The 25,380-nt window shown below is 42.7% G+C and overlaps 2 protein-coding genes and 1 long non-coding RNA gene across 8 annotated transcripts in view; 2 read left to right on the top strand and 1 right to left on the bottom strand.

The window, feature by feature from the left end:
• Positions 1 to 5,763, top strand: part of LOC138754166 (G protein-coupled receptor kinase 5-like) — a 167,136-nt gene extending 161,373 nt beyond the window's left edge. For both annotated transcript variants that reach the window (XM_069918038.1, XM_069918037.1), the window contains one exon: positions 1,072 to 5,763. In XM_069918038.1, the coding sequence (XP_069774139.1) occupies positions 1,072 to 1,179 (108 nt within the window). In that variant the 3' untranslated portion in view covers positions 1,180 to 5,763. The remainder of the gene's footprint in view (positions 1 to 1,071) is intronic.
• LOC138754168 (uncharacterized) lies at positions 1,225 to 12,980 on the bottom strand. 3 transcript variants are annotated; one of them, XR_011351585.1, is made up of 3 exons: positions 12,749 to 12,980; positions 10,134 to 10,262; positions 1,225 to 7,029 (listed from the first exon to the last, which is right to left on the bottom strand). It is a non-coding gene; the product is annotated as an uncharacterized lncRNA (long non-coding RNA). The 3 variants fall into 3 exon arrangements; XR_011351586.1 differs by having other exon boundaries at positions 12,771 to 12,980; XR_011351587.1 differs by lacking the exon at positions 1,225 to 7,029 and adding an exon at positions 8,069 to 8,420.
• Positions 12,950 to 24,306, top strand: nudt18 (nudix (nucleoside diphosphate linked moiety X)-type motif 18). 3 transcript variants are annotated; one of them, XM_069918039.1, is made up of 5 exons: positions 12,950 to 13,055; positions 18,168 to 18,255; positions 19,676 to 19,836; positions 22,121 to 22,334; positions 23,691 to 24,306. In XM_069918039.1, exons 3-5 carry the CDS (start codon positions 19,687 to 19,689, stop codon positions 24,290 to 24,292), a joined length of 966 nt encoding a protein of 321 aa, XP_069774140.1. In that variant the 5' UTR covers positions 12,950 to 13,055; positions 18,168 to 18,255; positions 19,676 to 19,686; the 3' UTR covers positions 24,293 to 24,306. The 3 variants fall into 3 exon arrangements, with proteins under 3 accessions (XP_069774140.1, XP_069774141.1, XP_069774142.1); XM_069918040.1 differs by lacking the exon at positions 12,950 to 13,055 and adding an exon at positions 13,231 to 13,245; XM_069918041.1 differs by lacking the exon at positions 12,950 to 13,055 and adding an exon at positions 15,625 to 15,727.
• Positions 24,307 to 25,380: the final 1,074 nt, after the last annotated feature.

Raw genomic sequence — 25,380 nt, 5'->3', positions numbered from 1 at the left:
ACAAGTGAAGTCTGTCACAATGGAAACATTCCAGGCACCATCCTGGTGGATCATCTCTGCCCCCTCCCCAGTATCCCATGCATCCTTTTAACGGAGTGCCAACCTGAACTGCACGCAAAATTTCCAGTAGCCTTGCCAAGGTTTTATGACACTTTCTGCTCTTGTATTCTGTTCTTAGCAAGTTATCTTCATCACAGATCTACCTGTGCTGCCACCTTCAGGGGTCATTGGGCATGTGCTCCTGACCACTACCCATTTCAATCTTATGTAATAGCATGGATCTCCCAGTGGTCACCCATTTCAGTTCCCCGTCCCATTCCCTTGCTGACATGTCTCTCCGTGGACTCATGCACTGCCAAACTGAGAACACCCTCAAATTGGAGGTACATACTTTGTCTTCCATCTGGTCACCCTCCAACTGGATGGGATTAACATCGACAGATTTCCATTAAGCACCCCTCATCTTCTTTCCCCCGTCTCCTTTCCTCTAGTTCAGTCTCTTAACGTTTCCCTCTGTCTCCTTTCACAGAGCCAAAATCAATCCTCACCTTTCCTCTTATCATATCCAACTAACACCTTTTTTCTGGACTCCATTCTTCCTCCTTGAGCAATCTTAAGCGGCTTTTAATTCAGATGCCTATCTGTTTTTTGCTTATACTTTGAGGAAGGCCTCAGGCCTGAAATGTCGGTAATATATCTTTACCTCCTAATGGACACTGCAAGACCAGCTGAGTTCCTCCTGCATCTGTTTTTTTACTACAATCGCAGTATCTGCAGACTTTGGTGTTTCGCTACCTGGAGCCTGATTATTCATTCCAAATATCCTATCTTCATTTGCCCATTGAAAGGTCTTTGACTTGAGATGTTAGTTCATCATCTCTCTGTCCAGATGCTGCTTGGCCTGCTCAGTGTTTCATTTCAGGCTACTACCATGGAGGGAGGGAAAGGTGTCGCACTGAAGCAGGTCCACTGAGTCCGTGCTAACTGTTGGTTCAAACCCCGTATGTTCTACTCTCACCTGCCCTCTATTTGCTTTTGGATTGTGACTGAGTTTTTATTTTTTTGTTTCAGCCCCATGATTACAACTTCAGCACGACCAATGCAAATTCCAGCCTCATGCCTCATTTGAATTCGAACAACAGCACGGCCAATGCCAGCCACACGCCAACGGTCGCCTGATGCCATCCGAAAATTAGGCCCAGTTTGGACATTTGCTTCCTTGTTATTGTCTCAGGTTTAACTTGGATGTAAAGATAATAATGAGATTTTAAGTTGGTAGTGCAGTGAGAATTGAAGCAGGGCTGTGTGTGAACAAAATGCTGGCTGAGGCAGAACAAAAAAGGCCTCGCAAGGTCCCAGCCAGTGTTGTCAGGTCGGGTAGTGCACAGTGGGACTTGGTACAAAAGTGATTCCATTGGTATCATCTTGTATGGTCCCTTATTTGCCCTAGGTTATTTCTCCATTTCTGTTTGGATGTTCAGGCTGGAAATTTTATTTTTGAAATGTCTTGCATTCTGGACAGGAATTGAACCCCAATAGAGTTTGTCACGTGACTTGAATCCAGTGGTGTGAAGTCTGAATTGAAGCCTTCCTGTTCATTTGGGACCTCAAATTGATGCTGGTAGTGTTGAATGTTAGAAACCAGTTTTTCTTCCTTCCCTTTTGGGGTGCGGTGCTAGAATTGCAATGTCCTGACGAATGGCGTTGGATTTTGTAGTTGAACCCACGCGAACGGGTACTGGCCTCTGATCAAGAGTTGGCCATCTTCGGGTGGCTGATACATCTCCCAAGCAATGCTGGCCATGCAGTGGTTGTTCCTCAAAATGGGACAGCCAGGAGGAGTGATCGTTGGGTTGCAGTCGAGGGCAAAGAATAGGATTAGTGGGAGGTTTGGCATGTTATCTGATCTCCACAAGTGGACCATTGGAACTCTGACTGGAATTCAGTGGACATTTGAATCAAGGAAGAGGCAACCCCTTGTTCCTGTACTTCCACCCTTAATCACAGAGATGAGATATTGCCGTCACCAGCTCTACAAATCAAGGCAGGTCAGTGTGGAATGTGGTGGTGAATCCAACAGGAATGGTGTAAATACAGGTTTGAGTTTAAGTTCCACTGCACTGAGACATGGAGCCCTTGGGTTTTCAGTTATGGGACTAACGTGGGTTGTGGCTGGTTGGTTGGAATGAGTAGGGAGGGGAAGGGTATTCTGCCCATACATAGATGGGTCCCTGGAGATTAACATGGGAATGACCTTCTTGCTGAGTCCCTCCACTGACTCATTGTCAAGGCCACTTCACCTGAGTTCTTGTCTCAGGGTGAACATGGGTCTCTGTCCCTGTGCCTTTTGTGGCATCTTGCTTTGCTATCAATCTCACACTCTAGGATGTCAGAATTTCAGTGCCCTGGGAATTCCTGGAGTAGTGGTGCATCCCTCCTCTCCAGAGCCATGCAGGGTGACTCCACGTTGGAATCATCCGGAGGTGGCACAGGGCTCAGAGTCACTGAGAGGCTAACATTCCCAGACGTGGTGCAGATGTTAGTGTTTCTCAGCCACCTGGGTTCTGCCGGATAGTAGATAAGCGCATGCCTGTGTTGGGTCTGCAGTCCTCAACAGAGTCTGGGTCTTTGGACCATTGTGGGAGAAAGTTGAATGAGCCTTCTTGAGTGGAAAGAAACCACTCTGCAAATTGCTCCAGATCTGCCCTGGGGGCACAGGGGGGCAACAAGATTCGGGAACAGTAAAAGAAGGAGGTGCTGAGAAGAAATGTAATCAGGAAAATGGGTCACCATGGGTCTCAAACGATACATTGGACCTTGCCACTTCCAAATAGTTCCTGTGACAGCCAATTGCCCGAGATCATCATTGTGGAGTTACTGCCTCCCCTGCTGGCGACTCAGGAACTCTCAATCCTCCCAGCAGTTGGAGAATGGCTTAAAACGAAGACTGCTTCGGAATTTAGTAAATAATTTTGTTCTGCCAAAGTAATATATGTAAATTGCTCAATGTCTTGCACCAATTTACGTTTGTACATTTGTATTAGATGTATATGTCTGTCTGTTGAAGAGCTTAAGCCACATGATAGCAGTTTTTAAAATGTCAGAGACTTTCAGGATGTAACATTGCAAGAAGTTCCAACTTCTTCAGCATTGGAACAAACGTAAACCTTTGCCTGTGGACCCCAAGCATTTGGATGTACCCACTAGTGAGGTGACCAACTGAGCCCTTATATTATTTAAATGTAATAATGCTCAGAGAATTTTTGACTTTGGCTTCGGAGTTGACTGGTGTACTCTGCGAAGCAGCAAATTTTGACTTCAGGGCTGAATGATCTTCCTTCAGAGATCCTGAGAAGTGTTGCAGTGCAGATGGCTCCAGCTGGACTGAGCTATCCACATGAGAGTGGGTTTGTTTTGAGGCATTTCATCCGTCACATGAAGTTCCTGATTTTGGTGAGGGAAAACTGGTCTCACTGAGAGTAGATCACCACTATTTCCAATTATTAGTCATAATTTGACTAAACAGAGCTATTAACCACATCAGGAAGACAAGCAGGCTAATATAAGTCAGGAAAAAGATAGTGAGCTGTAGAAAATGGGACTGGTCTCTGTTGAAGTGCACCAGCTATAAATTGTGAGATGCCTACTGGAGAACCTTTCAGTAAGTATCTAACAATTTATAATTTGGGTTAATTAAAGATAACTAAGTCCATATTCTATTTTAGAGTTGACTCAGACACTGCCCTTGCAGTGGCTCTCAGTCGTTCACACCACTTGGCAGAACTGCCTAGGAATATTTGCTGCTGATGCAAGTACAAGACTCATTAAGCTCATTGAACAAAAAAAACCTGCATCAAAGTCAAATAAATAAGTTTTGGTGAGAGTTTGTGCATTAACAGTGAAGGAATAGGATTCCACAAATCCTTGAGCAAAACTATAAGATCCCAGCAAAGTTGAAGAGCAGAGACATCCTATTTTCTGCCTTCCAGTTCCAATTGCTTGAAGCATGAACAGGAGTCTGTGATCTGAAAACCCCACAGTCACCAATGCAGGAGACATAACATGTAAATCACATTTCATTCTGCAAAGAGGTGAAATCAAGGGTAGAGTTTGCACATGGAGTGAAAAGAAATTTTACATCACAAAATAAAATCTTTATTTTTTTTAAAATTCACAACATTCTAGTTTTTTTCTCTTTGGATAGAAAGTTAGTTCAGAAGTGATAATAATTTGACCCCTCACTGAACAATCTGTTCCCCCTGATTATTACTGACTGTGAGATAGTTAATGTTCAGGGCAAGTCTTCAATGGGAGGGGTGGAGAATGAAGGTATGTGTACAGTGTAACCGCCTGGCATTGCTGCCAGTTTTATTTGTAAGACACATGGGTGATGACAGTGGAGTTTAATCCCACTTAAAACTCCAGGACCTCTGATTATGACCCCTGGTGATTGTTCCTTATTCTTCAAAGTTTGGGAGCTCGGTGTTGAAGATTGATTAAGCTGCAGTGTAAACGAGCTCAAATATCAATCAATCTTCTCCATGAAAGCATGGGGACGCTTTCACTGTTGGGGGTATAATACTGTTAATGCCAGTTGTTGGTTTGCATGCCTCACCTCTGCAGTGTCCCTCCAGGGAGAGGCACGGTGCCAGTTGACCAAAATTCAGGCGGAACACAAAAAAATGGTCCCTCTTTACCTTGAGTTTGCTGGAAGTAAGCCAAGGTTTTACTCCCATTTGGAGTATGTTACATACTAGAAGTAAAAAAAATTCTGTGGAAGATCACATTTCGTTAGCTTGATTGTTCAATGGGCTTTCCTACTGGGATAATGAACTGCAATTTACATAGCTTAAGGCATGACACCTAGACTGTGTACCACAGTTGATACAATTCTGGTGACAATGAGAAACTGTACTTAATGTAGTAAAGACAGATGGATGGCTAGTGTTTTGGGCTTGAACCTTTCTTCAAGGTATGAAAAAAATGTGGGCATTCTCCAACCAGATGGCATCAACCTCTCTGGTTTCTGCTAGCCTACTCTCTGTTCTCCCCTTCCCTCTCCATTCATAGAGCCATTGTTCCTCTTCCCATTGGCTGGTGTGCCCTCCTGCTATTACCTCCTGCCTGTGGACCTGTGCTTCTCTCCCTCCCCACCATCTTGTTCAGGTGCATGCTCGCATTTTGTTCATGCCTTGATGAAGGGCTCAAACCTGGAACGTTAGTTATGTATCTCTGCCTTTGTTACATAAAGGACACTGTTTGACCTGAGTCTCTCCAGCATTGTGTGTTTCATGTTGGAAGATTCTTTGGTTCATGGCACCAAGATTTTAATTTTATTTGGTTACTTTTATTTAGTAATTTTTCCTGTTCTGTGTAACTGCAGCCCTCACACCTACAGATCCTTTCTTAAGTGTCTTGCAAGAGAAACTGTATTGTTATTGGCCAAATTGTATCCAAACCACACAGTCTTGCCTCTGTTCCAGATCTCTGTCACATGGCTTCAAATTGACCAGTAAGAGCAAATGGTATTTAAAATGACGGGGTATTAAAATATCACTGTAAAGGTTAAAATGTGGCCTCTCAAAATGTTTAGTTGATGTATCAGAGGAATGTTTTCTTTTTTAAATATTGCATTTAATGCAAATTTGATATTGTTCCATATACCAAATGTACATACATTGTATCAGTCTCTTTGTGGAATATTCACAAGTTCCCTTTTCTTTGGGAGCCAATGTTGCAAACATTAAAAGCCACAAAAGTCAAGTTGCAAGTGTACTGACCATTCCATAGGACAGTGCATCCTAACAGAAATACTTCTCAGGGAGATGGTGGAGTGACTGTTGTGGCTGAACACTGTTGATATGTTTTGTAAGGATCTAGTCTCTGCTTTGGCTAAGTTCTTGGAGAGGGCACCCCCCATTCTGCTGCCTGCTGACCTGTTGAGGTTCATCCTCAGTTTGGCTTGGTGTCCGCACATTGCAGAGGGGGGAAGGAAGATTATTTTCATTTGCTTCGTGATAAAGGGACCCTGCCAAAAGAGGACAAACTGAGAGGTTTGGTTAAAGAGAAGGTTTTAAGGGGTATCCAGAATGGGAGAAGGTGGGGTGTGGGTGCTACCAATGATGGAAGGAAGGGCAGACGTGGGGAAGGTTGATAGAATCTGAGGAGGCACCATTGTTGCTACAAAAGCAACAGTTGGAAGTTTGAATGTGCAGTAGTAAATGCTCTGTTAGAGAGTTTTGTTTCAGTTTTTGAGCTGAGGAGGAACAGTAAGGTGTTTTTGGTGTTTTTTTTTACAGAGTAGTGGGTGCCCAGAATGGGTGCATTCAAAAGGCGTTTAGATAGGCATATGGATGCAAGGAAAATTAGAGTTATAGGCGCAAGGTGGAGAAAAATTCAAATATTGCAGAGTAATTTTACAAAGGCTGGCATGACATTGTGGGCCGAAGGGCCTGTACCGTTCTGCCATGTATTTTGCAGAAGGGCAGAAAATTAGGACTGGGGAGAGGGGAGGAGGAAGGGTAGGAGTAGACGGGGCAGGGAGAGGATGCCCTGACTGATCAAATACCTGTTGATCTCTGCCTTAAATACCCCCAATGGTCGCACTTCCACATCCTCCTTTGGTCACAAGCTGCAGGGATCTCATGATCCTCTGGCTGAAGAAATCTTTTCTGCGTCTACGTTTTAAAATGACGCCATTTCATCCTGAAGTTGTGCCCTCTTGTCATTGACACCCCCACCATGGGAAACATCCTTGTCACATCCACTCCAACTCCAAAGACAGCAGAGAGAATCTCAGAGCGTCTGATACACAGTGATTGCCAAGTGTAAGTGTCAAATGGTCGGGCTCTGACACTCACCTGACATCCACGGAGTGGTCTGGGCACAGTGCTTTCAGTTGAAGTGTCTCTCCAGGTCATCACCTTTGTCGCAAGATCAAGGGCATGCCGAGAAAGCTATGAGTGAGCATCATTTGGCGGAAAGGCATTCCTCATGGGTGTGTCACCAAGCAGACTTTCTGCTACATTTCTAATAAAGGTAAGTGATCAAAAATGGTGTTTGTAATCTTGTTCTCTTTCACTGACCTCTCCAAGATTGTGAACAGGGATGCCCTGAGGATCAACCCTGGGGGGCTGTGTCTCTGATGCCCATTACATTTTGTTTACCCACTTAGAACCCATTCCTTTCCAAAGGCTAAAGAGCGAACAATATATCCCCCAGATATGATAACTGGGGGTGGTGAAGGCAGGGGTTCTCAGGACAGCTCCATTTTAACTTAATTCACAGTCACAGGCCTGAACTACTCACTCGCCACCCTTCTCCACAAGCCGGCATCCTGATTTACTCAAAAGGCTCAAACCTGAGACGTTAGTTATTTATGTATCTTTGTCATAAAGAATGCTGTGTGACCTGCTGAATTTCTCTAGCACTATGTTGTATTAAACTAAAATCACAGCCTCTGCAAACTTTCCTGTATAACTCCATGCAGGCCTCTTACAATAACATCAGTCCCAGGCTTCATGGCAAGGTAATCACACAAGAAAATGGGCCTTTCAGCCCACCATGTCAGTGCTGACCCACTGGCAACCATCTTCCAACTCATGACCCAATATCTTCCATACCTCATGAATCAAGTGCTCATCCAGACACTTAAATCCTGCTTGAAAACACAAAAGTCTGCAGACACTGTGAATGAAGTAAAAATACAAAGTTGGAAAAACTCAGCCGGTCAAACAGTGTTACAAATGTGCTGCTTGCTCATTTCTTGATGAAGGCCTCAAGCCTGAAACATTGGTTATGTAGCTTTATCTTTGCTACATAAAGTACACTGCTTGACCTGGTGAGTTTTTCCAGCATTGTTTTTACTTCAAGCCTCCTGGTGACTGCTTCCACCACTCTCTCAGGCAGCCCCCTCAAATTCCCTCTAAATCTTAATGTGGGGAAAGTTTCCTGTGGTTTCAGTCTATATATATCCTAATTACTTTGATCCCTCTAAACTACCAGAGGAAAAAAAATAGATCCAGTCTCTCACACTGAAAAGTTTCATTCCAGGTACCATTCTGGTCAATTTCCTCTGTATCAACTCCAGCGTAACACATCTTCCTTGGGACATTCTGCAACGTGATGCTTGGACATGAAGTATAGTACACCATCAAAGCAATGTGTGGCCTGAAGAGCCCCTGGCAAACGTTTGCCTCAGTTACCTGAGTTGGCAAAGCAGTTCCACAGGGTTCAGCCTGGGGTGACCTGAAGATGTCAATCAACCGGACAGATCCGTTTAGATCAACATTGTAGATTCTGAATCTGCGCTGAATGTGGTGTGGAGGAGCACCAACTAGGGGTAAGGATCACATTCAGTCAGCTCAGGGTGTGAAGTGTAGCCTGGGGCCACAAACATGCCCAAACATACACCAGGGTAACTGTTATGGAGAGATAATAACAAAGCAGCAATTAATTATATCGGCAATACTCACAGCATGAATTGATTACTGGAGACTATTAAACATTTACCTTTTTAACCCATGTCTCCTTGTGAGTCTCTGGACCTCCTGCTCAGCTCATTGATGAGCTCACAGTTGGGTTCAGTTTCTAACCTGGAACAGGATAAACCAGGTTCCAAGGGTTGTTTCTAAAATACCAGTGCAATACACAGAGGTGCTGGAGAAACTCAGCAAATCCCACAGCCTCCATAGGAGGCAAAAGGCAGTTAATGTTTCAGCCCAAAGAAGGGCTTCTAAATTCTCATCACAGGGAAAGGGATCAAAAAAGCAAAACCATCCGAGGTCCCTCTGAATTTTTACAGATTCAATCGTACTTCTCACAACAACCAACAGAATGACGATCAGATCTTTTGAGAATCTGGTTGGTTGATCGGCAACACTGTTAGCATAGCTGTTTCAGCGACCGGGTTTCAAGTTCTCCCCATGTCTGCGTGAGATTTCCCCAGGGGCTCCAGTTTCCTTCTACCATTCAAAACATACTGAGGGCTGTCGGTTCATTGGGTAGCATGGGCCAAAAGGGCCTGTTATGTATTGTCTGTCTAAATTTTAAATATTGGCCAGAACACAGGTTTGGTGAAATTATCTTTAAAATAGAACTCAAGACATTTTACATTCAGCAAGGGTAAAGACAAGGTTTTGGATTATCCATGAATCAGTGCCTCGGCCAAGGAATGCTCCCTCAGAACTGACTATTCAGTTACCTCCACCCTCGGAATTGACCCTGCAGGGCAGTGCTCCCAAAACACCCACTGGACCTTTACCTAATACTGCTTCTCTGTAAAGGTGGTCAATCTACGACTTGGAGGTGAATTGTCACTCACTGAGCCACACCTCACGATAGCTTCAGCAACTCATTACATCTGCAGCAAAACATGCAGGTCCACCAACAAGGTCAGGTCCAGTATTTCATCTCAGTTCCATCTTCCAGCACCATCCTGAAAATCCCCTGATTTTAACAGAAAAATCTACAGCACAGTACAGGCCCTTCGGCCCAGTGTTGTGCCAACCTCATAACCTACTCTAACAACTGCCTAGCATTGCATAACCCTCCATTTTTCTCAGATTCATTAACAGTACATATCTGATAGTCTCTTAAAACATTGTCCCTGCCTCCACCGACTGTTGCTAGCATTGCATTCCATGCCCCCACCACTCTCTGTGTGCCTCTTACATCCCTCTGTACTTCCAAACACCTTAAAATTGAATTTCATGCAGGTCATGGGTACCTGTGTCACTCCAGTACATTCAGCATAGAAGCTGAGACTGATGCACCTGTGCGTGCATTTCAGGGGTTTAAAGTAGAAATTAAAGCAACCTCAAAGAGTGCTTGCAAAACATTCCACAGCAGGTATGGAAGAGGAAGCAAGTTATTCCTGGGAACAGGCCAATATTTAACTCTCAATGCAAGCTGTTTTCCAGTTATTCATAAATGCCACCAACAGGAGGGTTTGCTGAGAATGACGTGGTGGTCAGGCTCCTCACATTTAAAAATCAACTCATTTGATATGAAGTGCTAAGGGATGTCAGGGGATTCCTTCAGATCTGCACATGTTTGGACCCAGCAGGATATACAAGAGGAAAGGGCAAAACAGTCAGAGTGGAGATCAATGTTTGTGTAGAGAAAGAATTTACCTGTATAAGCACACCTTCTTTTGCAGTTCCCACATGTCTGAACTCCATCAAACACTTTATTGCTGACAAGGGCAACCACGTTCACCTCGCCAAAATGAGACATAATAGTTGGTGCTCTGATACCTGGGCCTAGAACAAAACAATGTTCAATTAATCTCTGCCTCAGACCACCTCTTTTATTCTGGTAGTGTTCACTTTTTTGGCTCTCAAGTGAACACAATATAATTATTGATGCCTCGCCAGCTATCTCCCCTGAAAACATTCCTAATGTTTGGTTTTTGAATTATACAAGAGGACTTGTGTGGGAATCAAGAGAACAAGTTGCTGTGATTAATGACATTGAGCTGCTCCGAAAACAGTTGCAAGATTGGGCCTAATATTTGGAAGGGAAGAAGCTCTCCTGCCACATTTTTGACAATAAAGTGCTGTTGAATATGGTTGACTGAGATGGATCTCCACGCCATCCATCTGATCCTTTAATTGATTGTGTTGATTCTAATCCCCTGGTACATTTACTTTCAGATTTAAATTATACCCATATGAAATAAGAAGTTACACATTAAGTTGTATTTACACACAGATTCTACACATCTATATTCTATGAGATGGCTCGGTATCTGCCTTTTGCAGCAACAATAATTAGTGTGGTTATTTAACATGTGCAGATCTGTTCATGTTTCACCGTTCACAATTAATCCCAACATTTAGTGTGAGTTCAAGGCTCAATATCCCAATTTGAAAACTAGAATACTGCACATTATTCAGCATTTGATTTTTTTATCATCCATTCTGGCCCATTTTTCTCCATTAAAAAAAACACTGAAATGACACATGCTGAGATTAAACAAACATGGGATGGAGTCACCGACCAGATGGAGATGACTTATTAAAGTGGACTAAATCTGATTTTAAAACATAGTGTTTTGAAAAGTACTTCTATAGGTTTTGGATGCAAGGCAAAAGTAGCAGGGGTGATGGCGTACTGGCTAAAATACGAACACAACCTGAAGTCAAATGCCCAACAGGACAAAAACCACTTCTTCCCCATCACCATTAAATTTCTGAATGGCAATGAACCTTAGATCCTCCCTCACTTTCTCCCATTTTGTTGCATTATTTAATTGGTGAAATGTAATTTGGAGCAATATTTGCCTTACAACACTGCCGCAAAACAACAACTTTTGTAACATGTTCATGACAGATTCTGATTCTGTAAATGTGACAGGAAAGGAACATTTCTAAAAAACCCTACAAAAAAAAACTCCTATTGATCTGGATCTCTCCAACCCTTTACTTCACCCAAACAGGGGTGATCAAAGTCTGTGGGTCAGAAATGCTGAGAATCTCTGCTCTTCGTTGTCAGTGCTAGGCCCGCAGGTACAGTACCCTGATGAGTACTTTATTGTCCATCTTCCCCCAACTTGTTAAAGGCCCAGAAGCAACTTCAAGAAATGGTTTTCAGAATGCTGCAGTGTCATAACTCCACTGAATCCCCAAGTAAACATGTCACCCTTTCCCTTTTTTATCCCCACTACATCCCAATTTGACCTCTGTGGCTAGAGTTGCATAATAGTGAATAGATCAGGCATTTTAACAAATACAGTACAACTCCAATTACCCAAAATGGTCAGGACCGGGCCTACATCAGATACATGATATTTTCTGAGAACTGGTCATTTTTTAAAAAAAAAGCTCAGTAGCAACAACATCAAAGGAAGGCTTTTACACATGAAATAATGTTTAATTCTCACCCACAAAAAAATGAACAAGCACCAAAAACTTGAAATTCTACTCAGAAGTTTTCCAAAATTCCAACATTTTTAAAATCTGTGACATCAGTTCAGATCCCAAAAAAAGCTTGGATAACAGCATTTCCGATTGTTTCAGATACCCTCATTTATCTGGAATTTTTTGGAGGAGAAATGATGTCATTTGGGATAAACAAGGATTCGTAACGGTGGCTACACTGCTAACTGAAGGATCACACAACCACACGGGTTGAGTTCAGTGAGCAAAACTGATTTATTGCAGGATGCCTGGCTGGTCTTATACTCCCAGCCTGGACCTAGCTGAAAACCGCGGGGGGGTGGGGGGCAACATCACCAGGGCGTCACGTGGGTTGCCAAGCGCAGGCTTCTGAGCCCAGTGCGGAGGTCTGCTGCATGCGTGACAAGCGGGGCCGGTTCGCCTGTCTAATGGTTCTTAAACCCTCAATTTGCCAAAAGATTTTCAGAGCCAAACAGACTTCACTTCCAAGTCCAAAATGTTTTGGATAACTGAGGATTTCAGAGAGTCGGAGTATTAGAACTTTAATTCACAAACAAGGCATTGTACATTTTGACACTTTAACATTTTATTTTCACATTCTGTGAGTTGTTTCCCCTATTTAGTAGATTGCAATTCTTCTGGTCACTTTCTCCCCCATTCCTTACCCCTCTCCCCATTCCTTACCCCTCTCCCCATTCCTCCCCTCCCTCCCCTCCCTCCCCATTCCTCTCCCTCCCTCCCCATTCCTCCCCTCCCCTCTCTCTCCTCCTCTGCCGCTTTCCCGGCCCCCATCGCCCAGACTGGGTGCCCCCTCCATCATTCACAGCAACTTTTGCAGAAACACGAACTTCTCCCCGGACGCTGCCCGACCTCCTCAGGGCCTCCAGAGCGGTGTCTCTCCCGGTTCCAAACGCTTCAACTTTCAGCTGCAGAAGACAGAGGGGAAGCAGCACATTGCCATTCACCTGCGGAATGGTCACGAGGGCGGCGACTGGGGACTACTGATTGATGTCCCGCTAAGCCAATGGAGCCCGACGCTCCGCTGACGTCACAGATGCGGCCAGCAGCATGACGACACTGGGAAGAGACGGGAGAGGCCGGCGGCACCACCTAGACAACAGGCCATGGTCGGCGCTGCAGTCCTGCTCAGAGATGGTGAGGAGGGAGGAACTGGCAGTGGGTGGAGGGGAGGGGAAGGAGGGAGGGGAAGGGAGGGGAAGGGGAGGGGAGGGGAGGGAGGGGAAGGGGAGGGGAGGGGAGGGAGGGGAAGGGGAGGGGAGGGGAGGGAGGGGAAGGGAAGGGAAGGGGGGGAGGGGGTTCAGCGCTGAAGCCCTGCTCAGAGATGGTGAGGAGGAGGGGAGGGAGAGAGGAGATATTGCACACATTCAATGCAAACTGTTGTAATATCTCCCCTCCCCACCGAGTCACTGAGTGCCTGTGGATTTGCCTCCGCAATCCCACAGCCGCACAGACTTTAGTCCAAACCATTGGCAACCTGAGCTCCAGATCCGCACCTCTAACCTGATCAGGAAGCTTCCAGTTCCCCCAGCACTCTTTCACATCTTGGTTCTGATACCTGGTACCATTTCAGCCAGTCTTGAGCCACTCAAACCTGGACAGGTCCTTTGACCACAGCCTGGTGGGTTCCTTGCCTCGAGTCACCCCACCATCCCGCCTGTGTGTTCTTCAGCTGCATACTCCCTCACTGATCTGCCATAGTGGTTCACTGTCCCGTGGGTCCTCTGCTTCTTCTCCTGTGGGGTTATGGTGCTCAATCCAACTCGGGTTATTCACATCTAATATCCAGCCTTGATATGTAAAACTTTGCACCAAGTTCCTTCAACTTGCTCAGTCTGTGGGCCATGGGGAAGGCAAATATTATTGATACAAGAAACTTGTAAAGCAAGGTTGTCAATTTGGACTTCAAAAAAAATAAGAAAATTATCAACATATCTTCCCTCTAAAATCAAGCAACAAAAAAAATCACATGGGATTGGAAAGGGCTCAGCTCCTCAACCCCACCTCCACCCTGAAAATTATGGAAATATTGAATGGAAGCTGAAAGCTTGATTAGAAAAGGAACACTCTGAGGTCTATTAAATGCATATTACAAATTATTATACAATGGAAATTATATTCTTCAAACAGGTCCCCTCTCATCCTTCAAAGGGTTTTTATGGCTGATGCAGAGTTTCTGAAGAATGGCCACTGTTGAGGTCAGATGAGGGATGACTTGCTTCTGAGTTGACTGATGAGTGCAGCAACTGCAGACCCTTTTCCCAGTTGAGTAGGTGGCCTAGGGGATCAGAGGGACTGGCAGGTCTTTGTGTGTGTGGCTTGTGAGGTGGTCCACAGATTCCACCACATCTGTAAGGCTTCAGTATGTTTCTGAAGGATTCTCAAGATGTCAATGCTCCTTCTATACCTTTGAGTGATCGTAGTCCAGGGATTACTAGGGGTGAACCAGTTCTTAAATCCTTTCCTCTCTTTCCTCCTGTTCATCTCCTGACAAGTTTGGAATGGAATGTTTCCAGATATACCAGAATAAGTGGTAGGGTGGGTGGTGCTGAGGATACCAAAATGCTGCAGAGACTTGATTAGGTGAGGAGAATGGACTAAGGTGGCAGATGAAACACAATGTGGGAAAGTGTATGGTCATGCACTTTGGTAGAAGAAATATACGGGCAGACTATTATTTAGATGGAGAAAAGATTCAAAATTCCATGATGCAAAGGGACTTGTGAGTCCTCATGCAGGATATTCTAAAAGTTGGCTTCCAGGTTGAGTTAGTGAAGAAGACGAATGAAATGTTGCCATTCATTCCTGGAGGAATACAATATTAGAACAGGGATGTAATCTTGAGACTCTATAGTGCAATGGTGAGACCTCATTCGAACTTCTCTGTACAGTTTTGGGCACCTTATTTGAGAAAAGATGTGCTGGCATTGGAGAGGGTTCAGAGGAGATTTGCCAACTCTTGGGCTGTACTTATTGGACTAGAGAAGGATGAGAGGGGACCTGTTTGAAGAATATAATTTCCATTGTATAATAATTTGTAATATGCATTTAATAGACCTCAGAGTGTTCCTTTTCTAATCAAGCTTTCGGCTTCCATTCAATATTTCCATAATTTCGGGGACCAACAGAAGGGTGGAGGTGGGGTTGAGGAGCTCGAGCCCTTTCCAATCCCATGTGATTTTTTTTTTTTGCTTGGTTTTAAAGGGAAGATATGTTGATCATTTTCTTTTGCAGTCCAAATTGACAACCTTGCTTTCCAAGTTTCTTGTATGTTGAAAGGCCTGGACAGAAGGATGGCAAGGATGTTTCCCATGGTAGGGAAGTCAAGGACAAGAGGGCACAAACTTCAGGATAAAATGTCAATTTAAAACATATGTGGAAAAAGTTCTTTAGCCAGAGGGTCATGAGTCTGTGGAACCTGTTGCCACAGGCAGCTGTGGAAGCGAGGTCATTGGCTATATTTAAGGCAGAGATTGACAGGCATTTGATTAGTCGGGGCATCAGGATTATAAGGAGAGAACTGGGGGAATGGGGCTGAGTTGGAGATGAATCAGCTCATGATTAGAATGGCAGAGAAGACTCGATGGGCTGATGGGCCTCCTTCTGTTTCTCTATCTTGTTTCAGTTTAGTATGAAGCATGCGAATGATTTGGTCCGCCTGAAGTTAGTTACTGAGTTTAACTTGGGCCTCAGTGTCATGGCCTGATACTGTCGTTGATTTACTGACCATTACATGAGTGGAAGATTTTGCAGTCATCATTGTTGATCTCTCATCACTGCTTTAAGGTGTCTGCTCTAGGTAGTATGTGGTAAGCACAGCAAGTTCCTGCACTGTTGCCCTCTTCCATTTCTTGCAAAGATGATGGGGTAAGTGCAGATTTGTGAGCAGTGGTGGGGCACTAATCAAATTGTTCTGAATGGTGTGGAAGCTGTTAATTGTTCAGATTAACTTCTCCGTAACACACCTGTCTTGGGAGGTAGGTGAGAATTTCTGAGGAGTCGGAAGGTGAAAATTTTACGAAAGAGCATCACACTATTATGGGTTCACAATAACAATCAAGGACTGATCTTGTTTTTTAATTTTTTTTAAATTTTTCACACTATGAACCATATTAACCAAAATACACATAAACATTTCCCTCTTGAATAGACACAGTGTCATTTTCTCCCCTTTTTCCCCCCTCCCTCCAAACCCATTAAACGTTCAACATATTACAATAAACCCATTAAACCATGTCATCACACAATGAAAGAAAATTGTGTCATCTACTTTTACACACTGGGTCAGTTCATTTCGTCGTCTTCTCATTCTGTCATTTTAGAGGATGGAGGTCCGCGGTAGGCCCTCTCTGTTGTGTTCCATGTACGGTTCCCAAATTTGTTCGAATACTGTGATGTTATTTCTTAAATTATATGTTATTTTTTCCATTGGAATACATTTATTCATTTCTATGTACCATTGCTGTATTCTCAGGCTATCTTCTGATTTCCAGGTTGACATTATACATTTTTTTGCTACAGCTAAGGCTATCATAATAAATCTTTTTTGTGCTTCATCAAATCGAGGCTAAGTTCTTTACTTATATTATTTCGAAGAAAGATCTTTGGATTTTTTGGTATGTTATTTTTTATGATTTTACCTGATTTAGATCTTCCCAAAACTTTTTCACTTTCTCACATGCCCAAATTGCATGCACTATTGTTCCCGTTTCCTTCTTACAGCGAAAACATCTATCTGATACTGTTGGGTCCCATTTATTTAACTTTTGGGGCGTGGTGTATAGCCTGTGTAACCAATTATATTGTATCATGCGTAACCTCGTGTTTATTGTATTTCTCATAGTTCCGGAGCATAGCTTTTCCCATGTTTATATATCAAACCAATTTAAATTAAGCAGGTCAACTAGGCAGGGATGTCCACTATCTCCCTCACTGTTCGCGTTAGGTATAGAACCCTTGGCAGAACTGATAAGAACAGAAAATAAAATAAGAGGGATAAAAATAAAAGAGAAGGAATATAAAATCAGTCTATTTGCAGATGATGTTATAATATACTTAACAGAACCAGAATTATCAATAAAAGAATTACATAAGAAATTGAAGGAATATGGAGAAGTACAAGATCAACGCAAATAAAAGTGAAGCGATGCCAATGAATAATGCGGATTTCACAAAGTTTAAGAAAGAATCATCATTTAAATGGCAAACACAAGCAATCCAAATCCTAGGTATTAGAACAGATAATAATCTAGGCCATCTATACAAATTAAATTATCAGCCATTAATGAAGAAATTACAAGATGACTTAGAACATTGGAAAGATTTACCACTAACACTGATAGAAAGGGTAAATTGCATTAAAATGAATATCTTCCCAAGGATACAATACCTATTTCAATCATTACCAATTCATATGGAAACAGAGAAATTCTTCAATGAGCTAAAGAAAATAATAAGGAAATTCATATGGAAAGGGGGGAAACCGAGGATAGCGCTAGATAAATTAACAGAATGGCACAAACAAGGGGCCTTACAGCTACCAAACTTTAAGAATTATTATAGAGTAGCACAATTAAGATACCAATCAGATTTTTATCAAACAAGGGAAAAACCAGATTGGACCAGGTGAGAGCGAGATAAAATAGGGGAGAAGGTACCTGAACATATACTATATAAGTGGGTTGAAAAGCTGGTGCAACATAGGAATTCACCAGTACTGCACCATCTGCTCAACATTTGGATGAAGATTCATGTAGAAAGGAAAGAAAACAAATTACCAACTACCAAAATTAATATTGACACAAAATCAACTAATCCCTTTCACAATAGATAACCTTTCCTTTAGAGAATGGGAGAGAAAAGGGATCAAAAGAATAGAAAATTTTTTTTTTGGGAAATAATTTATTATCTTTTGAACAAATGAAGTACAAATATGGAATAACTCAGGGTACAATGTTTGCATACCACCAACTGAAAACCTACTTGAAGGACAAATTGGGAAGCGGGCTGAGGTTACCAGAAGGAAGCAGTTTTGAATATGTGATTACAGACACAATGATAATTAAAAGATTTATAACAAACATGTACATCAAACTGCAAGAGAAAGAGAACGATGAAATAAGCTGTAAACCCAAACAAAAGTGGGAACAAGATCTAAACATAAAGACTGATCTTGTTAAAGCAGCTGGGAGCCTCTTCATGGTGATAGCGCTGAGATTACTTTTTATTAAATCCAGTTCTCTTCTCTAGGCATTGATTATGTTGGTCAGGAGTTGTGGAAAATTCTCTCCCGGAAGTAAAGACAATTAGTCCAGTTTTCAACCCCATCTAATATCAGGTAATTCAAATCTGTAAGATTTTGCATCATGCAAGAAAGTTCCTTCAACTACTGATCCAGTATATCTCAAGCTGCAGTCCGTGGGGAAGGGAAATATTATTCAAGATTCAACATTATTTTATTGTTATTGTCAGAAAATGTGATAGTACATGAAATTTCCTTTAGTCTGTAATAAGGCAGACAAAAATTCGCCGTCCGCAGAAATTGTTTGAAGTACCCCTTACAGTCACAGGAGAAGCAAGAGAGTTGTTGCCCTTAGAGTCACTGAATGTCTGTGAATTCACCTCTAGTGCTTCCCCGGTCTTCTCAGCCACACAGCCTTTAGTCCAAACCATCAGCAACACGAGTTCCAGATCTGAACATCAGCGACTTTGGCATATTCTCGCATCCCGGTTCTGATCCCTGGTCCCATTCAGCCAGTCTTCAGCAGGCCACAGTTGCCCACAGCCTGAGTCATTTCCTTGCCTCGAGCCATCTGTGTGCTCTTCAGCTGTAAAACCCCTTCATGGTGCGCTGCCATGGTCCCATCACATAGGGTCATCTCCTCTACTTCTCAAATGAAGGCTGTCTCCCTGTGTTCTGGTGCCATACGTCAGTCCTCTACTTCCCCAGAGTCTGCAACCCCTCATGGGCACTGCTGATCATAGGTGCCTCCTTGGGCCCGGGCCTTGTGGTCACAGGATTTTAACATCAACCACCATCATCGCCTTTAACAGGCCATTTAAAGTATGTACTGAGCCAGTGAGTTAGACTGGGTGGTTGGACACCACAGGGGGAGTACTGTGTCTCCACTCCCCATGGGACCAAAGCAGCGGCAGTGCTGCCATTACAGCAGTTCTTGCAGTGCCGCCATTATTTATTGTTACAATAAACAAGCAACCTGTAAAGCAAGGTTGTAAATTTGACTACAAACAATGACAATTCTCAATATATCTTCCCATTAAAACAAAGCAAAAATCACATCAGTGCTGGAACTTGTCAGCCCCCACCTCCAATCTTCTGTTAGTTCACGATAAGGGAATACTTAAGTTGGTGTATGGATGAAAAAAGGTTGAGAACACTATACTGTTTGATTTGAAGAAACAAGGTTGTTCTTTAATATAGTAAATGTTTTTATATTTAATGTACCCTGGAGAAACTCAGCTGGTCAGTGTACTTTAAAAGCAAAAAAAAACCCAACATTTTGGGCTTGAGCTCTTCATCAAGCTATGAGCAAAATGTAGGCAGGTGCCAACCCCCCCACCTCCCTTACCATTTTATATTTTTATCTAAAAGGATGTTGTTTGACCAGCTGAGTTTCTCCAGCATTGTGCTTTTACTTCAACCATAGTGTCTTCAGGTTTCAGTGTTTTACTCCTTTACATTTAATGTGCCTACTTTATATTTCAACAAACATTTTTACTTTGACACTTTGCCATAGGAATTTTTGAGATGGACTTGATTGAAAATCAACTGGATGTCCTTTTGAAAGGAGGAGGCATGGAGATCCAGGTCTATGACTCCCCCATGAATGAAGTGGTACCAGTAATTGTACGGAAAACAGTTTGTTACATTGTTGCTGCAGTCATACTAAATGAGCAGGTAAGGGAGCTGTCTCGCCTACCCCGGGAGCCAAATGTGTTGGAATTATCAAATTGGTCCTGGCCTATGGTGCTATGCAGTTGGGTTATCGAAGGCCTTTTGCCTCATTTTGTACTTTCAGCTAGAACTACATCTTTCTTTCAAAATCTTTCTCAAAACTAACTGTTTGACCTTTTTAACTCTGCCTCTGTCTTCCTTTGCTTATTGATAGGTTTTGATTTTGCTGTCAGGCTACAAGTTGAGTACAGGGGGGGTGGGCAACATAAATGTTTGAGTATTCCTGTTTCTCTGACTGCCTTTCATTTCAGATATTTTGGGAATATAGATATACGGATAGGTTATAGATGAGATGTATTATGAAAAAAAGTGGCAAAACTTTTGATTTCCCAACTGCTGGCGGGGATAAAGGAATATAGTAGAAGGGATGGTGCTACATCACTCGAGTCCTAACCAAAGCAGAAAGCTACTGAGAAGATGAATCAGAATTTACTTAGAAAAATAGGGGCAGGAGTCGGCCATTTGGCCCTTCAAGCCGGTTCCTGCCTTCTCCCCATGCCCCTTGATCCCTTTAGCCACCAGAGCCAAATCTAACCTCTTAAATATTGACAAGGAAACAGCCTCAACGACTTCATGTGGCAAAGAATTCTACAAATCCACCACACCCTGAGAGAAGAAAGTTTTCCTCATCTCAGTCCTAAAAAACTTCCCCCTTAACTTTAAACTGTGACCCTGGTTCTGATTTTTCACAGCATTGGAAACAAATATCTTTCTATAAGATTCCCCCCTCAATCTTCTAAATTCCAAAGAATACAAGCCTAGTCTATCCAACCTTTCTTCATATGCAAGTCCTTCCATCCCTGGTATCAGCTAGTGAATCTTCTCTGCACCCCTCCATGGCGAGGATGTCCTTCCTCAGATAAGGATCCTTCCTCTGATAAGGAGACCAAAACTGCACAAATTACTCCAGATGCAGTCTCATCAAGGACCTCTACAGCTGCAACAGGATCTCTGTACTTCTGTACTCAAGTTCTCTTGCTATGAATGCCAACATATCATCCGCCTTCCTCACCGCCTGCTGCACCCTCATGCCTACTTTCATTGACTGATGCACAGCAGCACCCAAGTCTCTTTGCATCTTCCCTTTTCCTAAACAGATACCATTTAGATTATAGTCCTCTTTCCTGTTCTTACTTCCAAAGTGGATAACCTCGCAGTTATCCACATTATATTGCATCTGCCATGTCTTGGTCCACTCGCCTAACTTGTCCAAATCACTCTGAACCCTCAATACAGCCAACATGTCTCACAAAACTTATTTTGTAGCAGCATTATTCTGCACTTGTAGTGCAGAAATTGCTATAAATTATCATTTTAAAATAATTAGTGCCAAGGAAAAGTGAGGTAGTGTCTGTGGTTCATTGTCCATTCAGAAATTTGATGACAAAAGGGCAAGAAGCTGTTTTTGTACCACTGAGTGTTTGTCTTCTGTTTCCTCTACCTCCTTCCCGATGGTAGCAGAGCAAAGAGGCCATGGCCTGGGTTGTGGGGGTCCTTGAGAATAGAGACAGCTTTCTTAAGACACCGTCTCTTGTAGATGTTCTCGATGGAGTGGACTGGTTCCCGTGAAGTTGCAGGCCAAGCTAACAACTCTCATTACTTTTTTTTCCTGTTCTGTGGATTGGCACCTCTATACCAGACAGTGATGCAACTGGTCAGAATGCTCTCCACAGCCAAATCTCCTGAAACCTCATGAAGTATTACTGCTGGGGAGCCTTCTTCATAATTGCATCAATATGAAAGATAGATCTTCAGAGATGTTGACACCCAGGTATTTGAAGTTCTTGACCCTTTCCATTGCTGACCCCTCAATGAGGATTGGTCTGAACCCCAGTGAGGTTGCAGATAGAATTAATTTGCATATTTTCTTCCATGTTTTATATACGTTGCATTCAACATTCCTGTCAAGCGAGTTTCCTTTTTCGCAATTCAACACATGGATTTGAGCGATTATTCCTGTGGCAGCTCTATCGTCTATTTTGTCATTTTGTATTTTCATACACAAAAGTGCTGGAGAAACTTGGCAAGTCACACAGCATTCTTTATGTAGCAAAGATATATCACCAACATTTTGGGCCTGGGCCCTTCAAGGTTGGACAGGAAAGTCTAGTCCATATTAAGAACAGCAAAGTTGCAGTTTCTGTTGAAGATGACACGGACCGTCTTTTCTCTCCAAGACGACGTTTGTAATCATGACATTTCCTTTTTGATTTATCTCAACATGTAGAAAGAAGTGGTAATGATGCAGGAGGCAAAGCAGGAATGTTACGGCAAGTGGTACCTGCCAGCGGGAAGGATGGAACAAAATGAAACCATCGTTGAGGCTGTGAAGAGGGAGGTTCAAGAAGAAACTGGTTTGACGTGTGAGCCCTACACTCTACTGAGTGTGGAGGAAAGAGGTCCACGATGGATCCGTTTTGTTTTCCTAGCGAGAGTCACAGGTTTGCGTTTCCCTTTTCTGTGGCGGGGCGGAGCGGTGGTCACTGTTCAAGAAGCAGATTGCAAGATAGTGTCTGCAGTTGTGAATTGTTTATTTTGGAATGTACATGTGATGTTTTGATGTGATGATCTGAGAGAATTTTTAATTTGTTTTAAACTCACTTTGACCACCTGTATTTTTGAAATGGAAATGTTTGAAAATACCCAGATGCAAAGGAACCTGGGTGCCCTCAAGAAGCATAGCCTAAAGGTAAAATTGCATGTTGAGTCTGGTGAAGAAGGCAAAGGCAATGCTGGCATTCATTTTGAGAGGAATAGAATATAAGAGCAGGGGTGTGATGTTGAGGTTTATAAGGCACAGGTGAGACCTCACTTGGAGGATTGTGAGCAGTTTTGGGCTCCTCACTTTTAGAAAGGATGTGCTGAAGTTGGAGAGGGTTCAGAGGAGATTCACAAGGATGATTCGAGGAATGAAAAGGTTATCATATGAGGAGCGTTTGATGGCTCTTGGCCTGTATTCATTAGAATTTAGAAGGAGAATTTAGAGTAGATTTAGAAAGGTTGTTTCCCATAATGGGAGAGTCTAGGACAAGAGGGCACAACTTCAGGATTGAAGGACATTTGCAAAGAACAGAAATGTGAAAGAATTTTTTTAGCCAGAGGCGACTGTGGAGGCCAGGTCATTGGGTATATTTAAGGCAGAAAATTGATAGGTTCTTGATTAGCCAGGGCATCAAAGATTATGGGGAGAAGGGGTTATGGGGAGAATAAGTGGAGTTGAGTGGGAAAATGAATCAGCTCATGATTAAATGGTGGGTCAGCATCAATGGGCTGAATGGCTTATTTCTGCTTCCTTGTCTTATGGAAATAAGATTGGTATCTAGTGACATTTTAAACCACTAATCTCAAGATACCCATGTTTTGTGTTGATTTTTCTTTGTTTACCTCCTAACTGGTGTCAAAGGGAAAGAGGCCAAATGGATAGGAAGCTGAATTATTCTTTCTAAACACTAAATATTATGAATTTATGTTTTGTGACCTTTAAACTAAGGAATTTCGTAAGTAAAAGTAAGCATGAAATAGCTAATCGGGTATACAACTTTTGTAAGCGTTATGTGTCATTCATGATGATAATTTTATGGACCATTTTAGTAAGCGTTGCGTTCATGGGGCGAAAGAAACATCCATTGGGCTTCAGAGAGGTACTTCTCTGCCAACCATTGTAAATAATAAAATTCATGTGCAATTGATCGCAGATTATCAATTTATTCTTCTGGTGACCTCAACAAAACATGTATTAGATGGTATTTTAGTTGATACGTCCAATGTTAATGTTCTGGTGTTTTTCTTTCTTCCAGGAGGGAATTTGAAGACCACATCAGAGAGTGATGCAGAATCCCTGCAAGCGAGATGGTGGGACAGAGCATCGCCACTTCCACTGAGAGCCAGGGACATCTTAAATTTGATCTCATTTGCTGTCAAGCACAAGGAGAAAGCCTCTCATCCAGTGACCATGCCTGTTGAGTTGCCTTGCTCAGCTGTGTGTCACCGTGTTATATCTGCCTTTCTCAACAAGAACAATGATCTGTGGCTGCTGACTAACAATCAGGGCTATCCTCATTTCCCCGTGACAGTTTGCGGCTCAACCTCAGCTGATCTGTCCTGCAGCATAGAAGTAGCCATCTACAGACTCATTAAGGAATGTTTAAGGGATTTGCAAGTCAAGGTGAAAACTCATGGTATCTTAGGGTTACAGCATAGCGGTGTACTCCCTGGGAAGACTGATGGTGTTTGTTTCAATGTGCTTGTCACTGTCACTCAGGTGGAAACAGCGTACAGCCAATTCCCTCCAGATGTTAACAACATGAAGTATGTTTGGCACAAAGTAGATGATGATGATTTAAAAATCCAGTTGTTGGAGAGACTGTCATTTTCTTCTGTTGTGCCATTTTTGAATTAAAATGTCAAGGGAAATTATGGACTAAAAGGAGTTTATTTTTTATACTGATTATCTGAGTTTAGAGCTTCTAACAACATTTAAATACTAATAAGATATTTCAGATCAAAATGCGGAGCTAGTAATGCAAATACTTGTGAATTCTAGTTGCAAGAGTTGTTTGACTACATTCCTCTTCCCAACCTGAGCACAAGCAGGAAAACTTGTATGAGCAATCTGACTTTGTGGTATAGGAAAGACCAATACCGAATGATATGCAAAACAAAACTCCAGGAATACTGGGATCAGATAGGATCTGTAGAGAGAGAGAGAGAGAGAAACAGAATCAACATTGCAGGCCACTGACCTTGGAAAATTAAATTTTCTTAGTCTTAACTTGCAGAGAACTGAATCTTGAAGATATTGTCATTTTCTTCCCTCTCGTGGTTCAACCTTTGTTTTCTTTCTCCAAAGGTCCTTAAATCAGCCTTTCTCAACCTTTTTTGGCTACGCCCCCCCTCCCCCCTAACAGACTCTCAATTTTATGGGCCGCCTTCCCTGTGAAGGAGTCCAGTTTTGGTCTCTTCTGTAAAAGCTATTTATGTAGCAAGACTTTTAATTAAATGTGCTGTTGCCCCCAGGGTAGCCTGGGGGCAGACCTGTTGAGAATGGCTGCTTTAAACGATATCGGCCTTAATTTTGCTAACCAGCCTATTCTGACTTCCCTTGTTATTCTCCCTTTAAAAAAATGTTGAACTTTATTTATTATCCATAGTTTTCTATATGTTGATCTAAAAACAAAATTAAACAGCACCCACAAAGAGCACAGTAAAAGGCCCTTTTGGCCCATGAACCTGTGCCACCCAATTGACTGACACCCCCGGTACATTCTTCAAGTTCAAGCTCATTGTCACCTGCGTCGCAGTACAGTGAGGAAGTTTGTTTTGTGAGCAGTCCAACTACTCAACCCACACATAATACAGAAGTAAAAATACAAATTATTTTGCACACTATTTTCTCTCAGAATGCTTTGAACCAACTGCACTAAACACACTCTCCACTCCAGCAATGCAAAGATAGCACTGGAGAAAGGGACCATTTAGACTAATCCA

The sequence above is a fragment of the Narcine bancroftii genome, chromosome 2, assembly GCF_036971445.1.
Source record: "Narcine bancroftii isolate sNarBan1 chromosome 2, sNarBan1.hap1, whole genome shotgun sequence".
NCBI lineage: Eukaryota > Metazoa > Chordata > Chondrichthyes > Torpediniformes > Narcinidae > Narcine > Narcine bancroftii.
This window is presented reverse-complemented; position numbering and strand designations above follow the sequence as displayed.

Coding starts and splice junctions, on each gene's coding strand:
- nudt18 (XM_069918039.1), top strand. CDS start 19,687: ATGGACTTGATTGAAAATCAACTGGATGTCCTTTTGAAAGGAGGAGGC. Junction 19,837..22,120: donor CAGTCATACTAAATGAGCAG/GTAAGGGAGCTG, acceptor CTCAACATGTAG/AAAGAAGTGGTAATGATGCA. Junction 22,335..23,690: donor TTTCCTAGCGAGAGTCACAG/GTTTGCGTTTCC, acceptor TCTTTCTTCCAG/GAGGGAATTTGAAGACCACA.